Source organism: Nothobranchius furzeri, chromosome 17 (genome assembly GCF_043380555.1).
Source record: "Nothobranchius furzeri strain GRZ-AD chromosome 17, NfurGRZ-RIMD1, whole genome shotgun sequence".
Taxonomy (NCBI): Eukaryota; Metazoa; Chordata; class Actinopteri; order Cyprinodontiformes; family Nothobranchiidae; genus Nothobranchius; species Nothobranchius furzeri.
Genome location: NC_091757.1, coordinates 45,967,069 through 45,986,976, shown reverse-complemented (window position 1 = coordinate 45,986,976; position 19,908 = coordinate 45,967,069). Strand labels below are relative to the sequence as shown.

The 19,908-nt window shown below is 40.8% G+C and overlaps 2 protein-coding genes across 3 annotated transcripts; both read right to left on the bottom strand.

Annotated features, from left to right (window-relative positions):
• Nucleotides 1–1,152: 1,152 nt before the first annotated feature.
• On the bottom strand, nt 1,153–14,927 carry atp6v0a2b (ATPase H+ transporting V0 subunit a2b). 2 transcript variants are annotated; one of them, XM_070546486.1, is made up of 21 exons: nt 14,708–14,927; nt 14,426–14,576; nt 13,998–14,076; nt 13,590–13,687; nt 13,346–13,483; nt 12,565–12,662; nt 9,848–9,974; nt 8,825–8,907; nt 8,651–8,744; nt 7,966–8,178; nt 7,738–7,888; nt 5,867–6,006; nt 5,627–5,784; nt 5,439–5,544; nt 3,742–3,860; nt 3,441–3,669; nt 3,214–3,336; nt 3,018–3,137; nt 2,826–2,943; nt 2,544–2,715; nt 1,153–1,464 (listed from the first exon to the last, which is right to left on the bottom strand). In XM_070546486.1, the coding sequence occupies exons 2-21, from the start codon at nt 14,540–14,542 to the stop codon at nt 1,362–1,364; spliced, it is 2,586 nt and encodes an 861-aa protein (XP_070402587.1). In that variant the 5' UTR covers nt 14,543–14,576; nt 14,708–14,927; the 3' UTR covers nt 1,153–1,361. The 2 variants fall into 2 exon arrangements, with proteins under 2 accessions (XP_070402587.1, XP_015828516.3); XM_015973030.3 differs by having other exon boundaries at nt 5,439–5,529.
• Nucleotides 14,928–15,583: 656 nt separating this feature from the next.
• tctn2 (tectonic family member 2) lies at nt 15,584–19,866 on the bottom strand. The gene is made up of 18 exons (XM_015973033.3): nt 19,699–19,866; nt 19,398–19,511; nt 19,180–19,250; nt 18,865–19,066; nt 18,672–18,772; nt 18,375–18,574; nt 18,170–18,284; nt 17,924–18,077; nt 17,764–17,847; nt 17,553–17,675; nt 17,395–17,469; nt 17,203–17,292; nt 16,970–17,087; nt 16,767–16,870; nt 16,511–16,658; nt 16,261–16,404; nt 16,088–16,176; nt 15,584–15,907 (listed from the first exon to the last, which is right to left on the bottom strand). Exons 1-18 carry the CDS (start codon nt 19,796–19,798, stop codon nt 15,786–15,788), a joined length of 2,154 nt encoding a protein of 717 aa, XP_015828519.3. The 5' UTR covers nt 19,799–19,866; the 3' UTR covers nt 15,584–15,785.
• Nucleotides 19,867–19,908: the final 42 nt, after the last annotated feature.

Genomic DNA, 19,908 nt, shown 5'->3' with positions numbered 1-19,908 from the left:
ACACACATATATACATGTGCTTTGGGATTCTGCCCTTGCACCACCAACCAGATCCTAAAACTAGCCAGTTGTAAAATAAATTATGCACCAGTATCTTTATTTGAGCCACCGTGGTGCCCGTAGAAAACTACAACCGGCTTTACAAATGAGATGACATCGTTTCCTTCTCTTTCAAAAGCCAAAATTCAAACTAACAAATTTAAGATGCAATATAACCCACCCATTTGTGTTGACCAGATTCAGCCCAACAAAGCTGAATCAGCAGGTAAATTGTTTTTTCGTTCACAAATACAGATACTGCACAGGTAAAGTGGGAGGAGCTAAGGCAACACTGAGTGTACGAATACTAAAAACACATTCAATTGGCATCATTCTATTCATTTAGTAGAAAATTTAAAAATATTTCTGTGATAGTACAATCATAGAAACCAGAGCATCATATGATTCTGTAAAACTGCCACCAGAGTTGAGGTAGAACATGATCCTATCTTTCACAAATCTTTTACTAAAGTTGTTAATTACACCCTCGTAACTCTCAGAGGACAGGAATCAGATTCACCACTTTCTGCCGCCTCGTGTGACGCGATGACTCAGGTGAGCTCAGTGAGGCCCTGCTACAAAAACCTGGTGGAGCGAGAAGTCTGACTCAGATCGGTGCCGGCTGTGGAGCCAATGTCTTCAACCCGGATTATTAACTTCATCTGCTCGTTTTATTTTGTTTCAAGTCCTTTTGAAGAGTTGATTGGTAAAGTTTGTCAACCAGTGCGGTTGTCCACAAAAACGGTTGAGAATCACTTGCTGCAAGGTGCCCGATGATTGGACGCTAAACCTGACAGAGAAGCTCCTTAAAGTCAAACTCACAGCATCATTTCAAACAAAACAAAGGAAAATGATGAAATGAATGTTAAGGAAAAAAAGACAACAATTTAAAAATAGAGATTCGTAAAGAGGTTACGTAGAATTTACTTGTTAGGAAACACAAGCGACTAAAAAATAAGGCCAAAGGTTTTTCTAGCAACACAAAAGCCCAACTTTTGCATTAGTCATTGAAAATTATACTTTACATTTGCTGCATTCACAAGTTTACATTAACTTCTGCCAGTAGTACTATAATCGTCCCACAACGTTTCAAAATGTCCGAAGGCTCCCAGTAAAAAAATATTCTTTGTTCCACAATGAAAAACACTCAGGATCTGTGGGAGGGGACGGTGCTTCGGGTGGAGGCTTCTCTAACTCCCAACGCTTACTTCTTCACATAAATTGTTAAAATAAAATAAATATTAAAATTCCCAGAGTCCTCGTAAGCACAGAATCCTGCTGGTTTTTGTGTCCTTCATTTACCAGCTGCGTTATTAGTCTCTTCACAGTAAACCGTCGTGCTCCAAGCTGGATGGCAGCAGAGAGAAGGCAAAGGGGCAAAACTTCACTCCGGTCCCACCGTAGAATTTATTTTGAAACTCCACCCTATAAAGAAAGCAAACAGCTGATAAGACAATAAAATAAAAAACACACATGCTTAACTTTTTTTAACAAGTCAGACGCCAATCAGCAGCAAAAACGTCCCACGAGGTCACAAAATAAGTCACGACAGATTTCCAAAACCACACGTGATTTTGGCATTTCACATAAAGTTTTGCGGTGAATGTTCTGTTCCATTTACCTCAGCTATGAGAGTTTCACCGGTATCTGCTCTTGATGTGTTCTGGAAGTGTAAACCATTAAAGATAGACTCAAAGTATTTGGAGGAACAACACATCACTACGCTTCTGGGACACGGCAAGAAGGCGTCACATCACAGCCAGCGGAAACACACCCATCAAAGAAAACGGTGGCTAATTGCTGCACATTATGCTTCACTGACGTTACGCAACACTCACTCCTATTTCACACTGCAAGCATCAGCGGCGCAGAGCAACGCTGCTTCAAATAGAATCCATTATAGTCTATGGGGATGTTTCAAACGGCAATTTTCAGGCGCGTCCGAGAAGCGGCTCACCACGCCACGCTGCTAAAGATAAGAGCGGGATCCATTTTTGCCATGTGCCGCTCCCGAGACACGACAGTTTCTGCAGGTGACATAGGGCTAAGCAGGAAATCACACACACAGTTTCAGTGTAAAACCCCCAGTAATTTTCAAAATAAAAGACTATTAAAGTTATGCAAAATCATGTATATGTAGATTACGTCAATTCATGTGACCTAATGGCTTATTTACTCCCAGCATCGTTCCAGAAGTGGAACAGTGTTTTTATGGCTTTAATCCTGGCAGTGGAGAGGAACAACATCATGTTATTAAATGTGATTTCCTTCTTTTGGGTTTAATGGCGGATGGCATTAACAAACTGTGACCTTTAAGCTTCTAGTGTGAAATTGGGGTCACGCAACTGGTGGAAAGTAGCCTAGTGAACTAGACCAAATTCTTGCTTTGCAAAGAATGAAATAATAAATAAATAATACATTAATACATTTATTTAGTATGGCTTGCCAGGCTAGGTATAAAGGCCTGGTTCGTCCCACGTGTTAAAAGTCACACAAGTGCTCACCAATGCAGCCGCAGTGCATGAAGGAATGCAGAAAGACCCTCCATAATCAGGAGGATGGACACGGTCAGAACGGCAAACACGCCAAACACCGGAACCAGGAATAAAACCCCAAGACGGGTGTCCATTCGTAGTCCCACTCTCATCACCATGGCCCACAACACCTCCGACAGCTCTGTGAGTGAAAGAGGAAAATAAGTTACGATTACATGTTTATTATCTGCTACATACAAAACCAAAAGGCAGAAAATCGAAGACAAAGAGAAATGAAACCATCAAACTCACGTGCGTGTGCCAGGCTCAAGGCCCAAAGCCTCAGGTAGGAGGCTGTGTTTGAGATGCAGCCCAGGCAGAACTCTATAGTGTGGATGGCCTGATGGAGGAGCTCATCTGCAAAGTTAAACTATTAAAACAACATATCAGAAAAGTTAAATCCAAGAAAAAAAAATGTAAAGATCTGCTTTTTCTTGGCCTGACCTCCTCTGAGACGTTCTCTCCGCTACTGGAGAAATCACTGTGACTGCTGCCCTCCTCTTCATCATGATTCCTCAGCAGGATGAGGTCTTCGTCACTGTTTCGCCGCACACGTTCATATCCCTGAGGAGCCACGCACAAAATAAGTTAAAGGTAGAAATGATGAAGGGGAAACCAGCTGTTGGTTTCTGATCCTCACCCTGTACATTCCTACATGGCGGCGGCTTCCATTTTTAAACCAGTTGAGGTAGACGGGCTTCCCCAGAAGTAAAACAGGCACTGAAAGAACAGCAATGACCACCAGAAATACCTGTAGGCCAGTCTGGAAATGCAGAACAACATCATTCAGAGCTGAACAATTCTAATTTACAGCCTTAAACCACAATAACGTAGATCCATAGAGATCAAACCCCTGGAGCGTTTTACCTGCCCTGGGTAGAGCGGCCGCGGCGCGCCCCTCGCGTCCCCCGCGTCCCTCTGCATGAGGAACATGTTTATGAAGTGAATGAGAATGCTGGGAGCGAAGCTGGAGTCCGTTACAGAGAAGACGAGCCACTTGTAGACAATCATGAACACCAAGTAGCCAAACAGGCACATCAGGAAGAGGAGTTGAGGCAGAAACACCAAGTAGAGGTTGTACTTCTTCCTGAAGTATCTTTGGTTTAGAGACATTTGTGTTAGGGCCACATTCACAGACGAAAACATCATCGATAATGATGATACTCACATGTGATTGTACGAGCTGAGGATGACCCCAAAGGTCATGTGAATGATGCCCAAAATCACAGACATCTTCATTTTAAAGGAGTTCAGAAACGTAAGGCGGTTGGACGCCAAGTTCCAAATCTTTATGAGAAACATGAGAAAATAGGACTTAAATCCATTCATTTCATTTGAACTTTTACCTTAACTACATTTGTTATGTGCAAACAGAACGAGGGGTAGACCGGTATATTGAGCCGGTATACCGGGTCGATATTTTCTGTTCTTTTATACATCGGCTGTTCTTACTAAAGTTGATTTAAAGTCAGGCAAATCTTCGGGCAGCTGGGTGCTGTTGCAGAATTTCATTTAAATGTAGTTTTACATTCACCAATAACATCTGCACAATCAACTAAACTAAATAAACTTTATTTAGATGTCTGACTTAAATTCAGAGTTGAAAAGCTTCAGAAATGTTGTGCATCTCCTGACGGTATTAGTGACATTTTAGCAGGAAAATACGCTGGAAAATGTCTGGAAAACGGCCATGAAAATTGGCGGTCCATACAGGCCTTGGGCTGACCAAGTCTCCTACAAGCGGGCGTCGGTATTGTCAACAGAAAAACCAACATCGTCTTTTCTGTCATCTTTTGATTTTTATATGAAGTGAAAAATTCTTTGTAAGCGTCAACAAAAATTAAGCAACAGATCTTATTTTAGTAAAGACTTGTTGCCGTTTACTGCATCAGTATGACCGGTTTCTGTATGTGTACAAACGCCTCCTCAAGTACGCCGCGATAATGACCATTTGTAAAATACTGGCCAAATAAAACCAGGCTGGTCATTTCCTGTTTTTTTTTTTAGTTTAGTTTATTTCAAACAAAGAAAACATACATTTTTTTTAAAAATACCACAAACAGAAAAAAATACATATCCTCATCCCTTTTTTTCTTCTTCTCTGTCTGAAAAGGAGTAGGCTGAAGTGGAAACTTATATGTCCCTACCCCTTTATACAAGTAATTTTTACTTGTTTACTAAATGTAACACAAAACCTACATTAAAACAAACAAAATGGTACAAGTCACCAAAAACCACCAAACCATATGGAAAAAATTTACAATGTGTAATAAATTCTAATCTCAATTCTACAAATGTACCTTTATTCTGATGTCTCCATTAGAGACAAAGATTTTACACATTTGTTTTCATGGTTTTAATTTTGTTTACCTTGCATTATGTGTCTTTTGCTCTTTAAATATGTTTTTGTGCCGAGTGTTTCTTGTCTATCCTGATCGATGCCTTGCTGTTTGTAGCACTGAATTTATAAAAGGACAAATCCGAGCTTATTCTTAAATTATCGTGGATTGTAAACAGAAAGTCATCTTAATCACTTATGTAATTTTAAAAAATTATAAATCAGCTAAAATGCATTCTTCATTTTTGCTAAACATTTGTCTTTAGGAACAAGATAAAAGTAGAAAAGTGTGATGAATGAATGCATCTACAAGTCTTCACTTCAATATTGAATTATTTGGCATAATATAAAAACAAGACAATTATTAAATATGGATAAGTACTCAAGATTACTTTAAAACAAGATCCATGTACAATTTTAACTACTTACCTGGCGTCCCTGATTGTCATAAAGGTATTTACAATCACACAATTAACAAGAAACAACAAATATCAACAATTAAAAATGCCTTTTACAATTCTACTCACTGGATCAATCCCTAGAGGGTACGGTCCGTGAAACACTCGTGAAGTGTTTGGATCTAGAGTGAGATAAGTATTCGCTGTGACATCGCTGTCCCTATAATAAAACAATCTGATTATTAAAAGAAATATAAACATCCCAAACAGGTGATGTGCTGCTGTCTAAAATGGCCACCGTGTCGTTTGATACTCACTTCCAAACATTTGCATCAAACATGGCCTTCACACTCCACCCAGAACCAAAAATGTTTAAAGATTTTGAGAAACAGTCGTTGTATATCAGACCAGTATAAATGGAGAACAGGCCCATCATCAGAATGATGTAACGGCCCTCAAAGAACGTGTTCCAGATCTGCACCAAAGCAAACACAGCAACGCTTTACAGAACCAACACACTGCTGGGAAAACTGAATAAATGAGCGTCATCCACTCACCTCGTTCCTGGTGTTTTTAAGTTTGCGGTTGTTTTCATGCAAAACCATGAGGGCCGCAAACAGAGTCATAAGGACTCCGTGACCGAGGTCTCCGAACATCACAGCGAATAGGAATGGAAAGGTAATGAGTGTAAATGGAGCTGAAAACGACAAGAAAGAAACAAGACATCATTTTTGAAAACTGGTATGCTACAAAGTTTTTAGGTGAAGCCTGCAAGGAAAAAAAAACCTTATGAAAGTTTTATTAATTGAAGGATTTTTGTGCTTCTCAACTCTAAGCTGATGTTCAATTTTGTTAAGTGACACTAGGATGTCCCACCCTTTTTTTTAGACTTAAAGGGGACATATTATGACTTCTTAAGTTAAAATAGTTTTATGGTCGATACCAAACATGTTTATCAAGTTCTTTACACTAAATCACTCTCGAATCAATTTCAGAAGGTTTATTCTCGGCAGAATGAGTCGTTTCAGGGCTCTGTCGATTTATTAAGCCATTCGCTGTCAGCGTTTCTCACGGTTTTCACTGGGTTTTTTAAGAGTCACAGAACGTTGCGCGCTAGGATGATGTCGACGTCGAAACAACCAAAACAAAGCGGAGACTCACCTCTTACATCAGGAAGAATCCGCGCGTTTCAAGCTTTATCCGTTCTTTCATAATCCGTTGTCTGCTTCCTGATCACGTGACGTGTGACGTATGCGGATGAAGATCGGCTTTAGAGCTGAGATGTTTGTTCTCACGGTGCGGGGGCTCGTTCCGATGCCCACACAGTAAAAAAATGCAAATGATGACTTTAGTCGTCATTGGCAGTAAACGGTTGGACTTAAAATGATGACCTTAGTCCTCAATGGTATTGAAGGAGTTAAGAAAACAAGCTGGGGCTGGCCACGTCCACCCATCCCCCACTCAGGCTGCTATAAGCTGAGAAGCTCCGATAACGAGGAAGGGCGCAGGGTAGAGCCGCTGCTCCTCCAGCAGCAGCAGCTTTCTTGCACATGAAAGGTGGTTCTATTCTAATTTCCCTGTTTGTGACATCACAAATAGGGACTTTTTGAAACAGCTTGTTATAGGAACATTATTCCTAAAACCAAACATTGACAGAAAACGGATGGATGCATTTTTAACATTTGGATTGTTTATAGCTGAGGCTCAGATAAGCGGATTGGTGCTGCATCTGCAGTGATGCAGGCGTTGTACCGATTTGCCATGGTGAAGAGAGAGCCGAGCCAGAGGGCAAAGCTCTCCATTTACCGGTCGATCTATCTTCCTACCCTCACCCATGGTCATGAGCTTTGGGTAGTGACCGAAAGAACGAGATCGTGGATACAAGCGGTTTTCGCCGCAGGGTGGCTGGGCTCTCCCTTAGAGATAGGGTGAGAAGCTCGGTCATCCGGGAGGGGCTCTGAGTAGACCCGCTGCTCCTCCACATCGAGAGGACCCAATTGAGGTGGCTCGGGCATCTAGTTAGGATGCCTCCTGGTGAGGTTTTCCAGGCACATCCAACTGGCAGGAGGCCTAAAGGAAGACCCAGGACACGCTGGAGAGACTGTGTCTAACGGCTGGCCAGGGAACGCCTTAGGATTGCCTGGAGGAGCTGGTCCAAGTGGCTGGGGAAAGGGAAGTCTGGGCTTCCCTGCTTAGGCTGCTGCCCCCGCGACCCGACCCCGGATAAGCAGCCGAAAACAGATAGATGGATTGTTTATAGAGGCACATGACAGCACTAAAGTACGCAAAGGGTGAGTTTTGCAGAATATATCCACTTTAACATATGCTGACTTTTATTACAGTTTGACCCACCACTGTTTACTCAGAGCTTTATCCAGTGAGACAAACACGCATGTTTCATAAAAATATCAGAGTCTTTAAAACTCACCAGGGTTTATCTCCCTGTAAGAGCACACCCCGTAGGCATCCACAATGTTCTGGAAGCCAGAGGTAAATTTGTTGGTCCTTATCAGAGTGGGGGGAGTGTCCGTGGTGGGGATGCGATTGACGAAAGAGGGAACTGTCGCTCCACTTTTTCTCTGAAGAATTAAAAAGAAAACTTTAGATCAACATGACATAAAAACACAAAAAAGCACCGATTTGAAGGTTTTGTTACCGATCCGTCTTCCAGGGCTCTGCGGAGTTCCGGAATGTCATTAACGGGACACCACACTTCGGCGATCAGGCACTTATTAGTCACATCAAAACTGCACAGGTTCAGAATGTAATAGATGGCCTTCATTTTCTTGACTTGGACCATCCAGGTGTAGACCGACTCTGAAGCTCTTATCAGGACCTGCCTCAGATAGTCTTCTGTCCGGTGAAGCACCTGGACACAGAGACGGAGTTATTTATTCCTGAGATTTCAGCATCACAGAAAGCAAACATTAACTTAGCAGGCTGAATAGGCTCAGTTCCTCTGCATTTGCATGGTTCGGAGATTACATCTACAAAGTAGACCTGAGAAAAGGTCAAAGAGAGGGAAAGGAGAAAGACCTGAGAAACATTGAGTCGAGGACTCCTGATGACACAGGAGCTGAACGACCTGTTTCCGTCACCGTGTTAAATAGCTGCCACATGACTCAGAGTGTAAAATAACCCGTTTCTCCAAACCGCCACAAGAGCAAATGGGCTCAGCTTTCAGAAAATAAACAAAACAATAGAAGAGATCAAAAACTGAAATCTAACCGTAACATTACTGGACAGTTTACACAGAAAGTAACACAGGTGGATCATTTTTAGGTAATTTCTTAGATGAAAAAGAGAAAACTTCTTCTCTGTCAGCGTATCTAAAAACCTACCGTGTACAGATCCTGAATGCGAGTTCTTAGTCCTTCCACAACGTCGTTCCTCTCGTTGTTGCTGCTGGGATATGGGTACAAGTGGCAATGGTAGCTAAAATGGAAACGAGAGTACTTTACTTTAACTATGGTAATACAAACAAGTACTATAGAGAATGGCCTTTAAATACTTACCAGTCACAGATCTTCTTCACTTTCTGGCCAATCTGGTCTCCCCAGTAAGAGATGAGAAACACCACGCTCTTGGTAGGCTCACCCTGCAGAGGAAAATAACACCAAGTTTGAAAGATACAAAACGTTTTTAAAATCAAGCTTTTTAGGGAAACTGAAGCTTTTTGAAGCTGAAGAAGAGAAAAGGAACGACTAAAGAAAAAAACGTCGAGGCCGCAGAAGCAGGTTCCTTTGGGAGGAAGAAAATCTCACTTTTGCCACATTTCTCAGTAAAAACTAACTCTGCCCATTTTCTTGTGATAAAAGCATGATTCAAATCCATTAGTGATGTGTTGCAGGTTAAGCTATTTTAAAATTTTAAATTTGAACACAATCACTAATGCAGCGCTTCCAGTGTGTCCCGCTGTTTTTTTAGAATATCTTCAGTCAGGAAAATAAAAATGACCGTTTGGGTTTTAGCTCGTTTTGCGGAGTCCAATTTTTTTTCCAACTTAGCAGAAGAGACCAATAAACTTTATAATACCAAATTACATCTTAAATTATTTATTTAAAAGAGTCTTAATATCACGTCTCACAGGAGGACAGAGACTCCTAATGTAAGATTTGCTATGTGATTAAAGAGGATTCAGTAAATAAAAAATACTTCATTAAAATATACTTTTAACCTTTCTGATGGATCAGAAGGCTGTTTTTTAATACATCACATTTAAAATCAGCTTTGAAAATTGGGCAGATTTAGGCTTTTACTCTACAAAGAACAACCCGCAGCATCAGGAAGCGGGAAGAACCAGACAAACCTCTTACATGCTGATGTTTACATTTTACTTTACTGTGAGGGAACTAAGACAAATGAGGAATTATGCAGCAGTTCCTGCTCTCGTCAGCATTTTCTGCACCAATTTCAAATCTTTTGCCATCGTTAATCCGTCTTTTATCCTACAACCGTGCTGGACTGCGGTGCAAATGTGACACGAGGGTAAATTTTATTCAGTTTGAATGCAAATGTCAGAGCTTTGAGAAATGTACCGTGTCAGGATCTTCTAGGTACTCCTCAACCTCTGCATAGCTAAGGATGGTGTAACCTTTGCAGACTCTCCAAAGCATTCGCTCAAACGCCTCGATCTTTGCCCGTTGAATCAGCCCAGAAATGAACCTGGAGGAGAATAAAGGAAGATGTTTGCCAGCAGGTTACATGTGATTCAAATAGAACAGACTACATTGTCGCCTCTATAAAACTTTCTTAAGGCTAGAAGGAAACGTTGATTTTTTTTATTATTAACATAAAGAGCAATTAGTTAATACATCAGTAAAATATAAGGAAATTATTAATATTTGCTCACTTCATTAACTTTAAATAAAAATTCTGATTGATATTTAAAAAGGTTCACTCATATTTTAATGTATTGTCATGCGGGTCTAGTAGGAATGAATGCCATGATATCTCCCGTGACTCTGCCGGCTGCAGGTTGTGACACCCCCCCCCCCCCCCCCCCCCCCCCGGGGCAATGCTCTGCGCCTCTCGAGAGGGGGCTGGGGCTTTTCTGGTTACAGTCTCCCTGGGGTCCCTGCGCTCTGGGGCAGCTCCTGGATCTCTGGGACTTGGAGCTCCCTCCATCTCCTACACATCTTTTGGGGGGGGGGGGGGGGATCTGTGGCCCCTCACACTCTCTATTGGACGCTCCTACAGAGAAACCTTGCATATACAAGCGCGTGTACACACCAAGCACCCACAATGCGGCTCAAAAATTAAGCCCAACCCAGAAGTACCAAAATTGCAGTTCCACCCTCATCCGCTGGGGGCTGGTGTCAGAAGCGAGCAAATCCTCATTGACTCCCATGTTAAAAATACCAATTTCACAGCAGAAATAAACATGTTTACAGCCTGGTACAAAACATGTTTTTGGTTTAAATTATCTAGTTTACACTCATGACAACTCTGAGGGGGGTGAATTTTTTTCTCTCACTCTTCTGTTTAAGTGTATTAAAAGTCTAAAATTCTGTATCATTAATGAGCATCAGACCCACGTGACCACAGAGCTAGCTCCGTGGAAAGGCCTCAGTAGAGCCTCGGTCTGGTTCTGTATTCTTTTTTGGATATTTTTTGTGCAGTTGTTGGACAAAATGACTTGCTGTGGCATTAATTGCACTAATCGAGCGTCCAAGGAGTCTCCACTTCATTTTTTTCAGTAAGTAAAATTATATTTATGTATTTTAGGTCACTGCCGAGCTGAGCTTAGATTTTAACATGTACTGTTTAACCATGAAATTTAAATGTAATAGGGTAAAACCCAGTGCATTTAACATATTGCTGCACTTTAGAAAATGGGTTGAAATATAACATGATGGTGGAGCTGGGTTCCCACTATTGGCTTGTGGAGCTCTCGGGAGACCGATGTTTTCCAACCCGGTTCTCCCCTCCCCGCAGCTCGGCGCATCTCTGTCTGATCGCGGCTTCTGACTGCTGCGCGGCTGCCGGCTTTCAGCAGCTTTCGGGAGACCTCTGTGTTCCACCCGGTTTTACCCAGCGGTCAGCCCGGTGTATCTCTGACTCAGAAGCTCTGGTGTTGTGCACAGTTAACTCCGGTTGTAGCTAGGTTGCTACCTCCGTTAGCTTAGCTCCCACCTCCGTGTTAGCTTTGGGTTAGCTTCAGGTTAGCTTGTAGCTAGTTTGACCGGGTGTCGTCAGTTGATCCCAGCCTTACAGCCCCACCCTCAGCTCCACCTCTCTTCCCTTTTGTGGAATTGTCTGGGCTTGACGGAACCTGTGACACGTTCAAAATGGCGGTGGTGGCCACCTCCCATTTTGACACAAAAACGTGTTATTGGAGCCTGTGAAAATGAATTGTCCAGTATATATGTCGATGGTGCACACACAGGTGCTCACATGGTGCTCTCATAAGTATGGACTTGGGCATTTTAAACACATGTGTTAAGGCTGTGGTTGGCACTAAATGCACTCATTTATTATTGTGTGATTGTTCAGTAAAACAATGTTGGTTTTATATTTCCTCATCAGATTGATGCAGTGATAGCTTGCTCTAGTTGTATTATTGTGTCCTCTTCTTTTTTTTTGTTTGTTTTTTTCTTTCTGCAGGTCTAGAAGCAGACTCTTGTTCATCAGTGATTGTTAATTTTTGCAGCGGGATTTGAAGTCTAGTTCCTGATATTCGGACATCACATTTTGGATAACAGCAACACGACTCTACCACTGAATCAGTTTGTTTTGCAACATTGATTTTTTTTATCTTCAATTCAATTCAGATTAGGATGGTTTTGTCACTGTTGGGTTTTAAATCACTTTTAAAGACTCATCTGTTCTCAGTTGCTTTTAATTCAGTTTGAGAATGCATCTGTTTTTAGTAGCTTTTATGTCAGTTTGATATGTTTGTTTTTATCATGTTTTTACTTTGAGATTAACTTTTTATCTTATTTTTAGAATTTTTAGGGAACTTCTGTTCTTTTTGGCTTGTTAAGCACTTTGATCAGCTTTTATGCTGTTGTTAAGTGCTTTATAAATAAAGTTGACTTGACTTGACTTATCTCCACAAATAACTCAAGCCTAGTTCTGCTGTGTGGTGTAGTTACTAATGCCAACTGTTAGCTTCTGCTAGTCGAGACGTTCTCTGCCGTTTGCCCCGTCGCAAATCAAGATGGGCAAGTAAAAGTTCATGTAAATTATTATTGATACATTCAAAAAGAACTTTCAGATATTTAAATATGAACGGCATCAGTGCAGCGCTTACCCCAGCTTGGCTCCAAGCCTCTGCATGCTGCTGTAGTCCATCCTTGTGTCTTTTTCTAGAAAGGGAAACTCCTCATACTGAACGTGGAGTGGCTCTCTCTAATCGTAAAAACAAGATACAGGGAAGTTTAAGCTACTTTGGCAAATCTGGAAAACAAATTAGCTTAAAACATTTGTCATGCATCTTAACAACGCTCCATTATAGTACAGCTATAAATATACTCTGGAGATTTAAAAAAACATTAGTAAAGGAGTTCTTGTCTAAAACTTCCACCAAGTACGAGTTTCAGACCAAAAGCAACTATTGGGCCATCCAACTGTCGGTTTCGCCAAACCACCACACTTCCCTGGGTCCTCCATTCATTACACTGGTGTATTTAGCAACAGGACACCACTGGTGTGAAACGTTCTCTGCTTAGTAATATCAGAGAAGGAGAAACAGCCAGCTCCTACCACTTCAACTTTAGGACAAACTACCAGAGTCCCAAAAAGTAAAACACCAAACAAAAGACATTTGGACCTAGAAAACAGCGACTGGTGTTTAGCATTGTCTCGTTTCCTCTTGAAATGTGTGTTTATGGTTCTGGCAGAAGCGTCTCAGGAAAGTTACCTTAGGGGAGGGCTGAGTGTTCTGTGACCATGTTTGCATTCAAAACCTAGCTTGTTCTGTAGAACAATACTATACAACAACAATACAACCACTATAACAGCTTTTAGAAAACAAACTTAAAATGTAATTCAAAAGAAACTCTCAATGACAATATTGTAGCTAAATTAAACACCTCAGCCGATCTTTGGACAAAGTTGCGGGTGATGCGAAGCATGTGTGTGTACTCTGTCAGCTCCAGCAGATTCTTCTGTAGCTTTTCTTTGTTTCTGGTGACTTCACCCAATTCAACTTCAAGCCTCTGCAATTGTTCCTGTGAAGAAGTGTGTATGCATGAGCAACAAATGTAACAAAAAATAAATAAAAAGATTAACAATAATACTTTTATTACTACTAACAATAATACCATGGCTGCTTACCATTATGGTCAGGATAGATTTGGGTGAAGGTGCTACAGGATTCATGTCTCTTTCTGGCACAGAAATATTTGCTTTCTTGATTTCTCTCAAAAGGTATCCTGATAAAAACAAAAGCAATCTCTTTCAAGACACAAACACTGTCTCTGAATGTTTCTAAGCAAGTCTGACAGTGTGTGTCTTCTTCTTAATCCAATAATCCAGGGTCTAGTTAACCAAAATCAGCAGTTCATTAAACCAAATTTACAACCACCTGATGATCCTCATGACTGTGGAGTCACTGGGCATTTCTGTGAGAAGATCCACTGTGGTCTTGTGTATTCTTGCTTGTACTTTAATGGCTTTTTCTGAGGATATTTTTATTGTCGGCCCCAAAACCAAAACAATAAGTGCACTGCGGTTTCTCCTTACCCAGGATCCTCTCCATCTCTTCACATTTTTTGATCTCGCTAACGTGTTTTCTCTGGAATGCATTCACGTTGGGATTGAGCTTAAATGAAATGCAAACAAGACCATGAGTCATACACAGAATTGTCAACAATCCTCATATGTTCTCATTGTTGTGGCAGTTTGATAACCCACTTAAATTATACTCTTTGAAACAGACCATCTGTCATAACTACGCAGTGATGCACCTCTGTCTCATATTAGCTAACATTTTAATTAGATTTTTGGAGGTAAATGCTATATTGTCATACACATACTACACAAATACAAGAAATTACCAGATTTTATTCTAAGTTATGAAGTTTTGCTGGGGAAACTTGAAGTCAATGTTCTTCCTTTCCTTACATCATATAAGTTAGCAATAACTTGTTTAGTATAGCTAAGGAACTTACGTCTCTGAATTCCACCAGTCCCAGTTCGCCCAGTTCACTGATGCAGTCGTATGCGGAACCAGACTGCAGAAATAACTGGGCCAGACACATCTCTTCTCCTCGGAGAAGAGAGCCCATCTTCTTGGCTGTCGACTCGCAGATGTTCTCGTTCCTATGGTAGCAAATTTAACAGGTGGGGTCTCTGTGAGGTGTACACCGTCGGTCAAGTACTTCCTTGTCTTTTCGTGGCTTGGCTCAGGTGATAAAACAATGCTTAACTTGCATAATACGTCATTTACATACCTTCCGTCGCAACAGCGGCTACTCCAGATAGCGGGCTAATTTGTTAGCCAGGTAGCCGTACTCCTGCTTTGTAAATTGCGGTATGTTTCGTCAAAGTTTAGTGAGACTAGATAAGCTCGGGTGCCTTAACCTAAAGCAACGAGCAAGTATTTTCACTGTTTATAAAGTTTCAGATGTTTGTTAACCATCTCGGTAACTCTCCACGTCACTTTACTTGAAGTCGATCGACTTCCACAAGAACCATCCGACCAATCGGGACTCGCGTCAGGAGTCTGCGCAGTGCACACATATGTCTTACAAAAAACTTTATTAAGAACAAAAACAAGACAGGCGACTACGAGTGCGTTGGCGTAAAATGTGAGTAATAAAAAGACTGACGTGCAAATTTTGATAAAAAATGTTCAAAGAAGCAAACTTTTGAGACGTTTATATCATTTATTATTTTATATTTTTATTATGCTCAGCTTTAATTGTTTACTATTTAATTTTTCATTAACGTTTAGAGCAACAAATCAACACCTATTTTTCAAAATTCATGAGGACCCTCCAACTACTCTCAAATATCTAAGAGAAATAAAAAAGAATGCACATGAAACAATATTATCATTTAGCCAATTTTCTGTTATTCCAAATGAAATATGTGTGTGGGCTAAAGATGTATGTAAGAAGGACCAACAACGTTTGCTAATGGGAATATTATAATTTGAGAATAAATTAGTAATTATAAATTTAAATGCAAATTCAAGGCTAATTCAAACAAGCTGAACACCTCTAATAATATCGAATACTGCAGCTCATGGTACTCCTAATAATAATATCTCATCGGTTTTGAAAGTGTCATGAATTGTGGTGAAATTCCCAAAAAGTATGTCCACCTGTAGAAAAATATTTTTATTTCCAAGAATTGCAATATTACAACTGTCAACCCTTTACAAACCACTTCAAAACTATAAAATAATTTACCACCTCTAATAGAAAAATAGCATTTCACACTGATAGTCATCCTTTTGAATCTTACTTTCCCTTTATCGGCCTGAATGTCATCCTTTACATCTTTTCCAACCATTTTTAAATTATTTTAGAGAGCAGCATTGTGCCATGCCTGTCTGATCTGTCTCCATGGAGTCCCAAGGATCGAGGCTGCAATAAACATTCCTACCAAGACCATGCCTTTAGCCAGCGACTGAGAATAAGGCTCACCTGTAGGAAGAAAAGGTCAAATAAGCATTATTATATCATTACTATTCTTAATTCACTCTGGGAATGATTTATTTAACACAAATGCTAAAAATAAATCATTTTTTTTAATCACCCAGATTCATAAATAATTGATTCACATCATCCAACTTAACATTTTAAATGCCACGGATACGTTCTTACCTGTGAAATATCTAGTGAAGGGAAAAGCAAGCTCGGGCCAACACACATCATTCCTGTTACAGTCATATTCTGTGAAGTTGATCTGAAATCTGCAGAGAAAAATAAAATCACACTCTATGTTAGTAGCTCAGGCTTCACAGTTCTTCCTAAGAGTGGTCCAAACGTTCCAGCACCTGCTTTTGGGTGGACCTGTGTTAACTGGGATGTCAATAAATGTAACTGAAGATGTGATGGAGAACAACTGAGGTGTGTCTGGGTCCTGGCAGGAAGAAATGTCACCTCCTCCACATTCCAGTGTCCAAGTGGTCCGGCTATAACTGAAAATGACCAGAAATGGAAACAATACCTCAACTCAAAACCACTTTGTGGTCCTAATTGGACTTGCACTGTGAAATTTGTGTTGCGAAATGATGTGATACACACTTGACTTCCAGTGCATGGATTTCCCTTTGAGGTATGCCACCTATCTGGCCGGTGATAAGAGTCCAGACCTGGATGTGTTGGTGGGATGGAACACCATCACATGCACTTGTGACTTTCCCCATAGCTGCACTTGAATTCAGAGTCGCGTCTAGATTAAATGATGTGAAAAACATCGTTTAGTTTCAGACGGAGTAGGAAATGTGTCACAAATATTAGCAAGAAATAAAATCAATGCTTCTTCGCACCGTCAACTTACAGCTTATGTTCACCCAGTCCATCAAACTGGTAAAATCTGGGTTTCCACGTTTTGCCACATAAGTGGCAGCTATCAGCGTTTCCTGTAGATTAGTGACCTTCTCTCTAAAGCACAAAAAACATTACATCTGATGCTCAAATACAAAAACAGACAGTGCAGCTTTCACAGTACATACTGAAGATGAATCCTAGCAAGTCACTGACCTGAGGAGATTACACTGAGTCAGATCATGTCGGCTGACAGGAAGCAGGCAACCGGAAGTTGAATTTTCACCAAAAATAACCATTTTTTTCTGAGCAGTAGAACACAGTCCATCATGCACTAAAGGCCAAATCAGGAGAAAACATGTTAGTTGTTAATTTAGAAAGGACTGAAAAGTGTCTGAGTATCAAAATAGATTTTATCTACAAATAAACTAAATGACAACTGATTTTACCTGATTTCCAAATATTCATTATTCTCCTCTGTATTACTTCTGTACCGTTTTCCACAACACCAGCAATAACAGGTTTTCCCACTTGATAACCTGTTGTTTAGATGAGTTAGAATGATCACATGGGATAGGATTCTTTCATATTCTCAATAAACTTGTTTGAGGCTTATAAAATTATTATTTCCTTCCTCCTACCTGGGTTTCCAGAGTTGGACTCAGGCCTGAATTCTCTGTTCAGAAACGCAGCAGAATATCTTGCAGTTAGCATCACTGTTTAGAAGACAGAAGTCAGTCAACACCATGTGGCACAGGTTTGCTAACTATAACAGGAAGTGTTCAAAGTTACAAGTCACCGCTCTGATTGGAGGTGATAGTCCCAACCGTGCGTGTCAGTGTGATACCCGTGATGCCATTTCCTGTCCAGAAGAATTTGTAATCCAGGGCTACGGTCACATTTGGGCATTCCAGCCTCTCAGCTTTGGATAAATGTGAGAATATTTTATCATAAATGTAACTGTCAAGGGTTGTTTCAGTGCCAATAATCTGTGCTGAAGACATACATACATATGGCGTTAACGACACTGCTTTCAGAAACGAACACACTCACGTCAGGGATCACGACATCAGTTACGTTCACCACCACAACTCCTGGGGAAAAACAATAGTATGTCACTTGGATCCAAACATTTCCCAACAGCTATCCTCCATAGCAGGTGAAACACACCCCCGTTGCCATTTTTAACTTCTGTGCTCAGATCTGTCAGCTGTGTTTGTAAGGGAGCTCCAGTGGGACAGGAGAGGAGAAGAGATACACACTCAACACTGAAATCCTTTAGAAAAGCCACGGGAGCCATTTTCAGACACTGACCAAAGAGCATCTGTGGAACAAAAACATGCACAAGAGCTCAGCTGTTAAATTGAGCTGTTAGTATCTGAATTTAAACAATGTAATAAAAACATTTTTACCCACCTGAGGGATTGTGAAGAATTGGCCATTTAGAGTGACAATCGGACTTCCTTGAACATAAACTGGCACCGGAGCTTTTAACATGGGCCTTTGGAAGGATGGGCCAGGGATAGATGAGCTAAAAAGTTTAAAGGACAAAAAAATACATGATGAAAACAAGACATGAAAATAATAACAGGTATAATCAAAGACACACGTCCTTTCTTACACTGTGTTTCCTTGGTAAAAGAGGCCGAGGTATGGGCTGTTTTCAGGTGGAGAATGGACACATAAAAAGGGAAACCAGTCTGGGGTGTTTTCAGAGGACTGAACTGAGCACTGATATTCTGGAGCAGGAGAGACCTGCCCACCAAACGGTCCAGGCAGACAATGAGATGCAACCAGCTTCAAATCTGCACTGGAACAGTCCTGGTAATGATGAAGCATATTGTGTTTAGATTAATAAAACATAAAGTACATTCAGCCAAAATCTGTTTTTAAACTACAAGAACACAGATAGCATTACCTCGTCACAACAGCAGCGTACATCACACACTCTGTGTGTCAGATCACAGGGACAAACACCTAGAGGTTGGTACACTTGGTTTGGAATGACTGTCTGGTTATCTGAAATAAACATGACCCATAAATAAAAGACATAGCCCACTCTCAGAAGTCATCACGTTGCAATATCGTGAAACCAATTTGATTTGAGTTACCAGATCCAGCATTAGTAGGGAACAACTGGGCATATAAGGAGGCCTGGATCAGCAGTGATGCCTGGGGTGTGCTGCCAACACAGGCAGACACCTGAAGGGTTTCCAGGACACACAGTGGCTTTGAACAACAGTCACCAGTTGTATCATTCTCCGTACACAAACGTAGACTTTGATTGAATCTCAAAGTTAGTCGTAATGCAGTCTGTGGTGCAAAGCAAAACAAAAAGCATAGACTTAGTGGATTATGTCATTTGCTCTTGCACTTGATTGAAGCGTTATCTGATCATTTTGATCAGACTCAGATCAGTTTCTTACCTTTCCAATCTGCTCTGTTGCCAGCGTCCATCGTGTTGCCTCTTCTACACATGATGGAGAACCAATACTCCCTGTGGAGGACAAAAAATATTTACTCCCCACCAAATCTGATCAAATTTGAAACATAAACACCAATCAGCCTAGACTTTTTGATTCAGCACAAAGGCTGAGGATCAGTACAGAGAAGGTATGTGTTTAGTTTTGATTAATCTCTCCACCTGTCGTGTTGGACAGAGAAACCTTCCTCAGCGTCAGGGAGACTCCTGAGGTGTTCCCCAGCAGATACGATGTGACGGTTGGTCCAGAAGCAACGAGAAATGTCGGCTGGAAAACTAATGAAAGAAAAACAAAACTATTTTATGTTAGCGTTTGTTCTCAAAAATATCAAAAGGAATGCATTAACAGTTATTTCAAAAAAATAACGCGAAACTGTTAGCTCCATTGCTAGCATCAAGAAATGCTAGCTAGTTCAAGTAAGATTCGTGGGTTACTAGTAGATAATTATTAAACGCGTCTTACCAACAATGTCTTGGGAGTTAGCCAAGTAAATAAGTAGCACGATGGATAGAGCATGACGTGAAATGTTCACAGAAAGGATAGCGTTAGCCACATTAGCCATTATAGAGTCGACATATTAGTAAACTATTTGTGATGTCTTAGCAACGCGGATCTTAACCAATCACAGACAAGCGTTCTTGCTTGGATGAGGTAAAGGTTGTGTTAGCAACA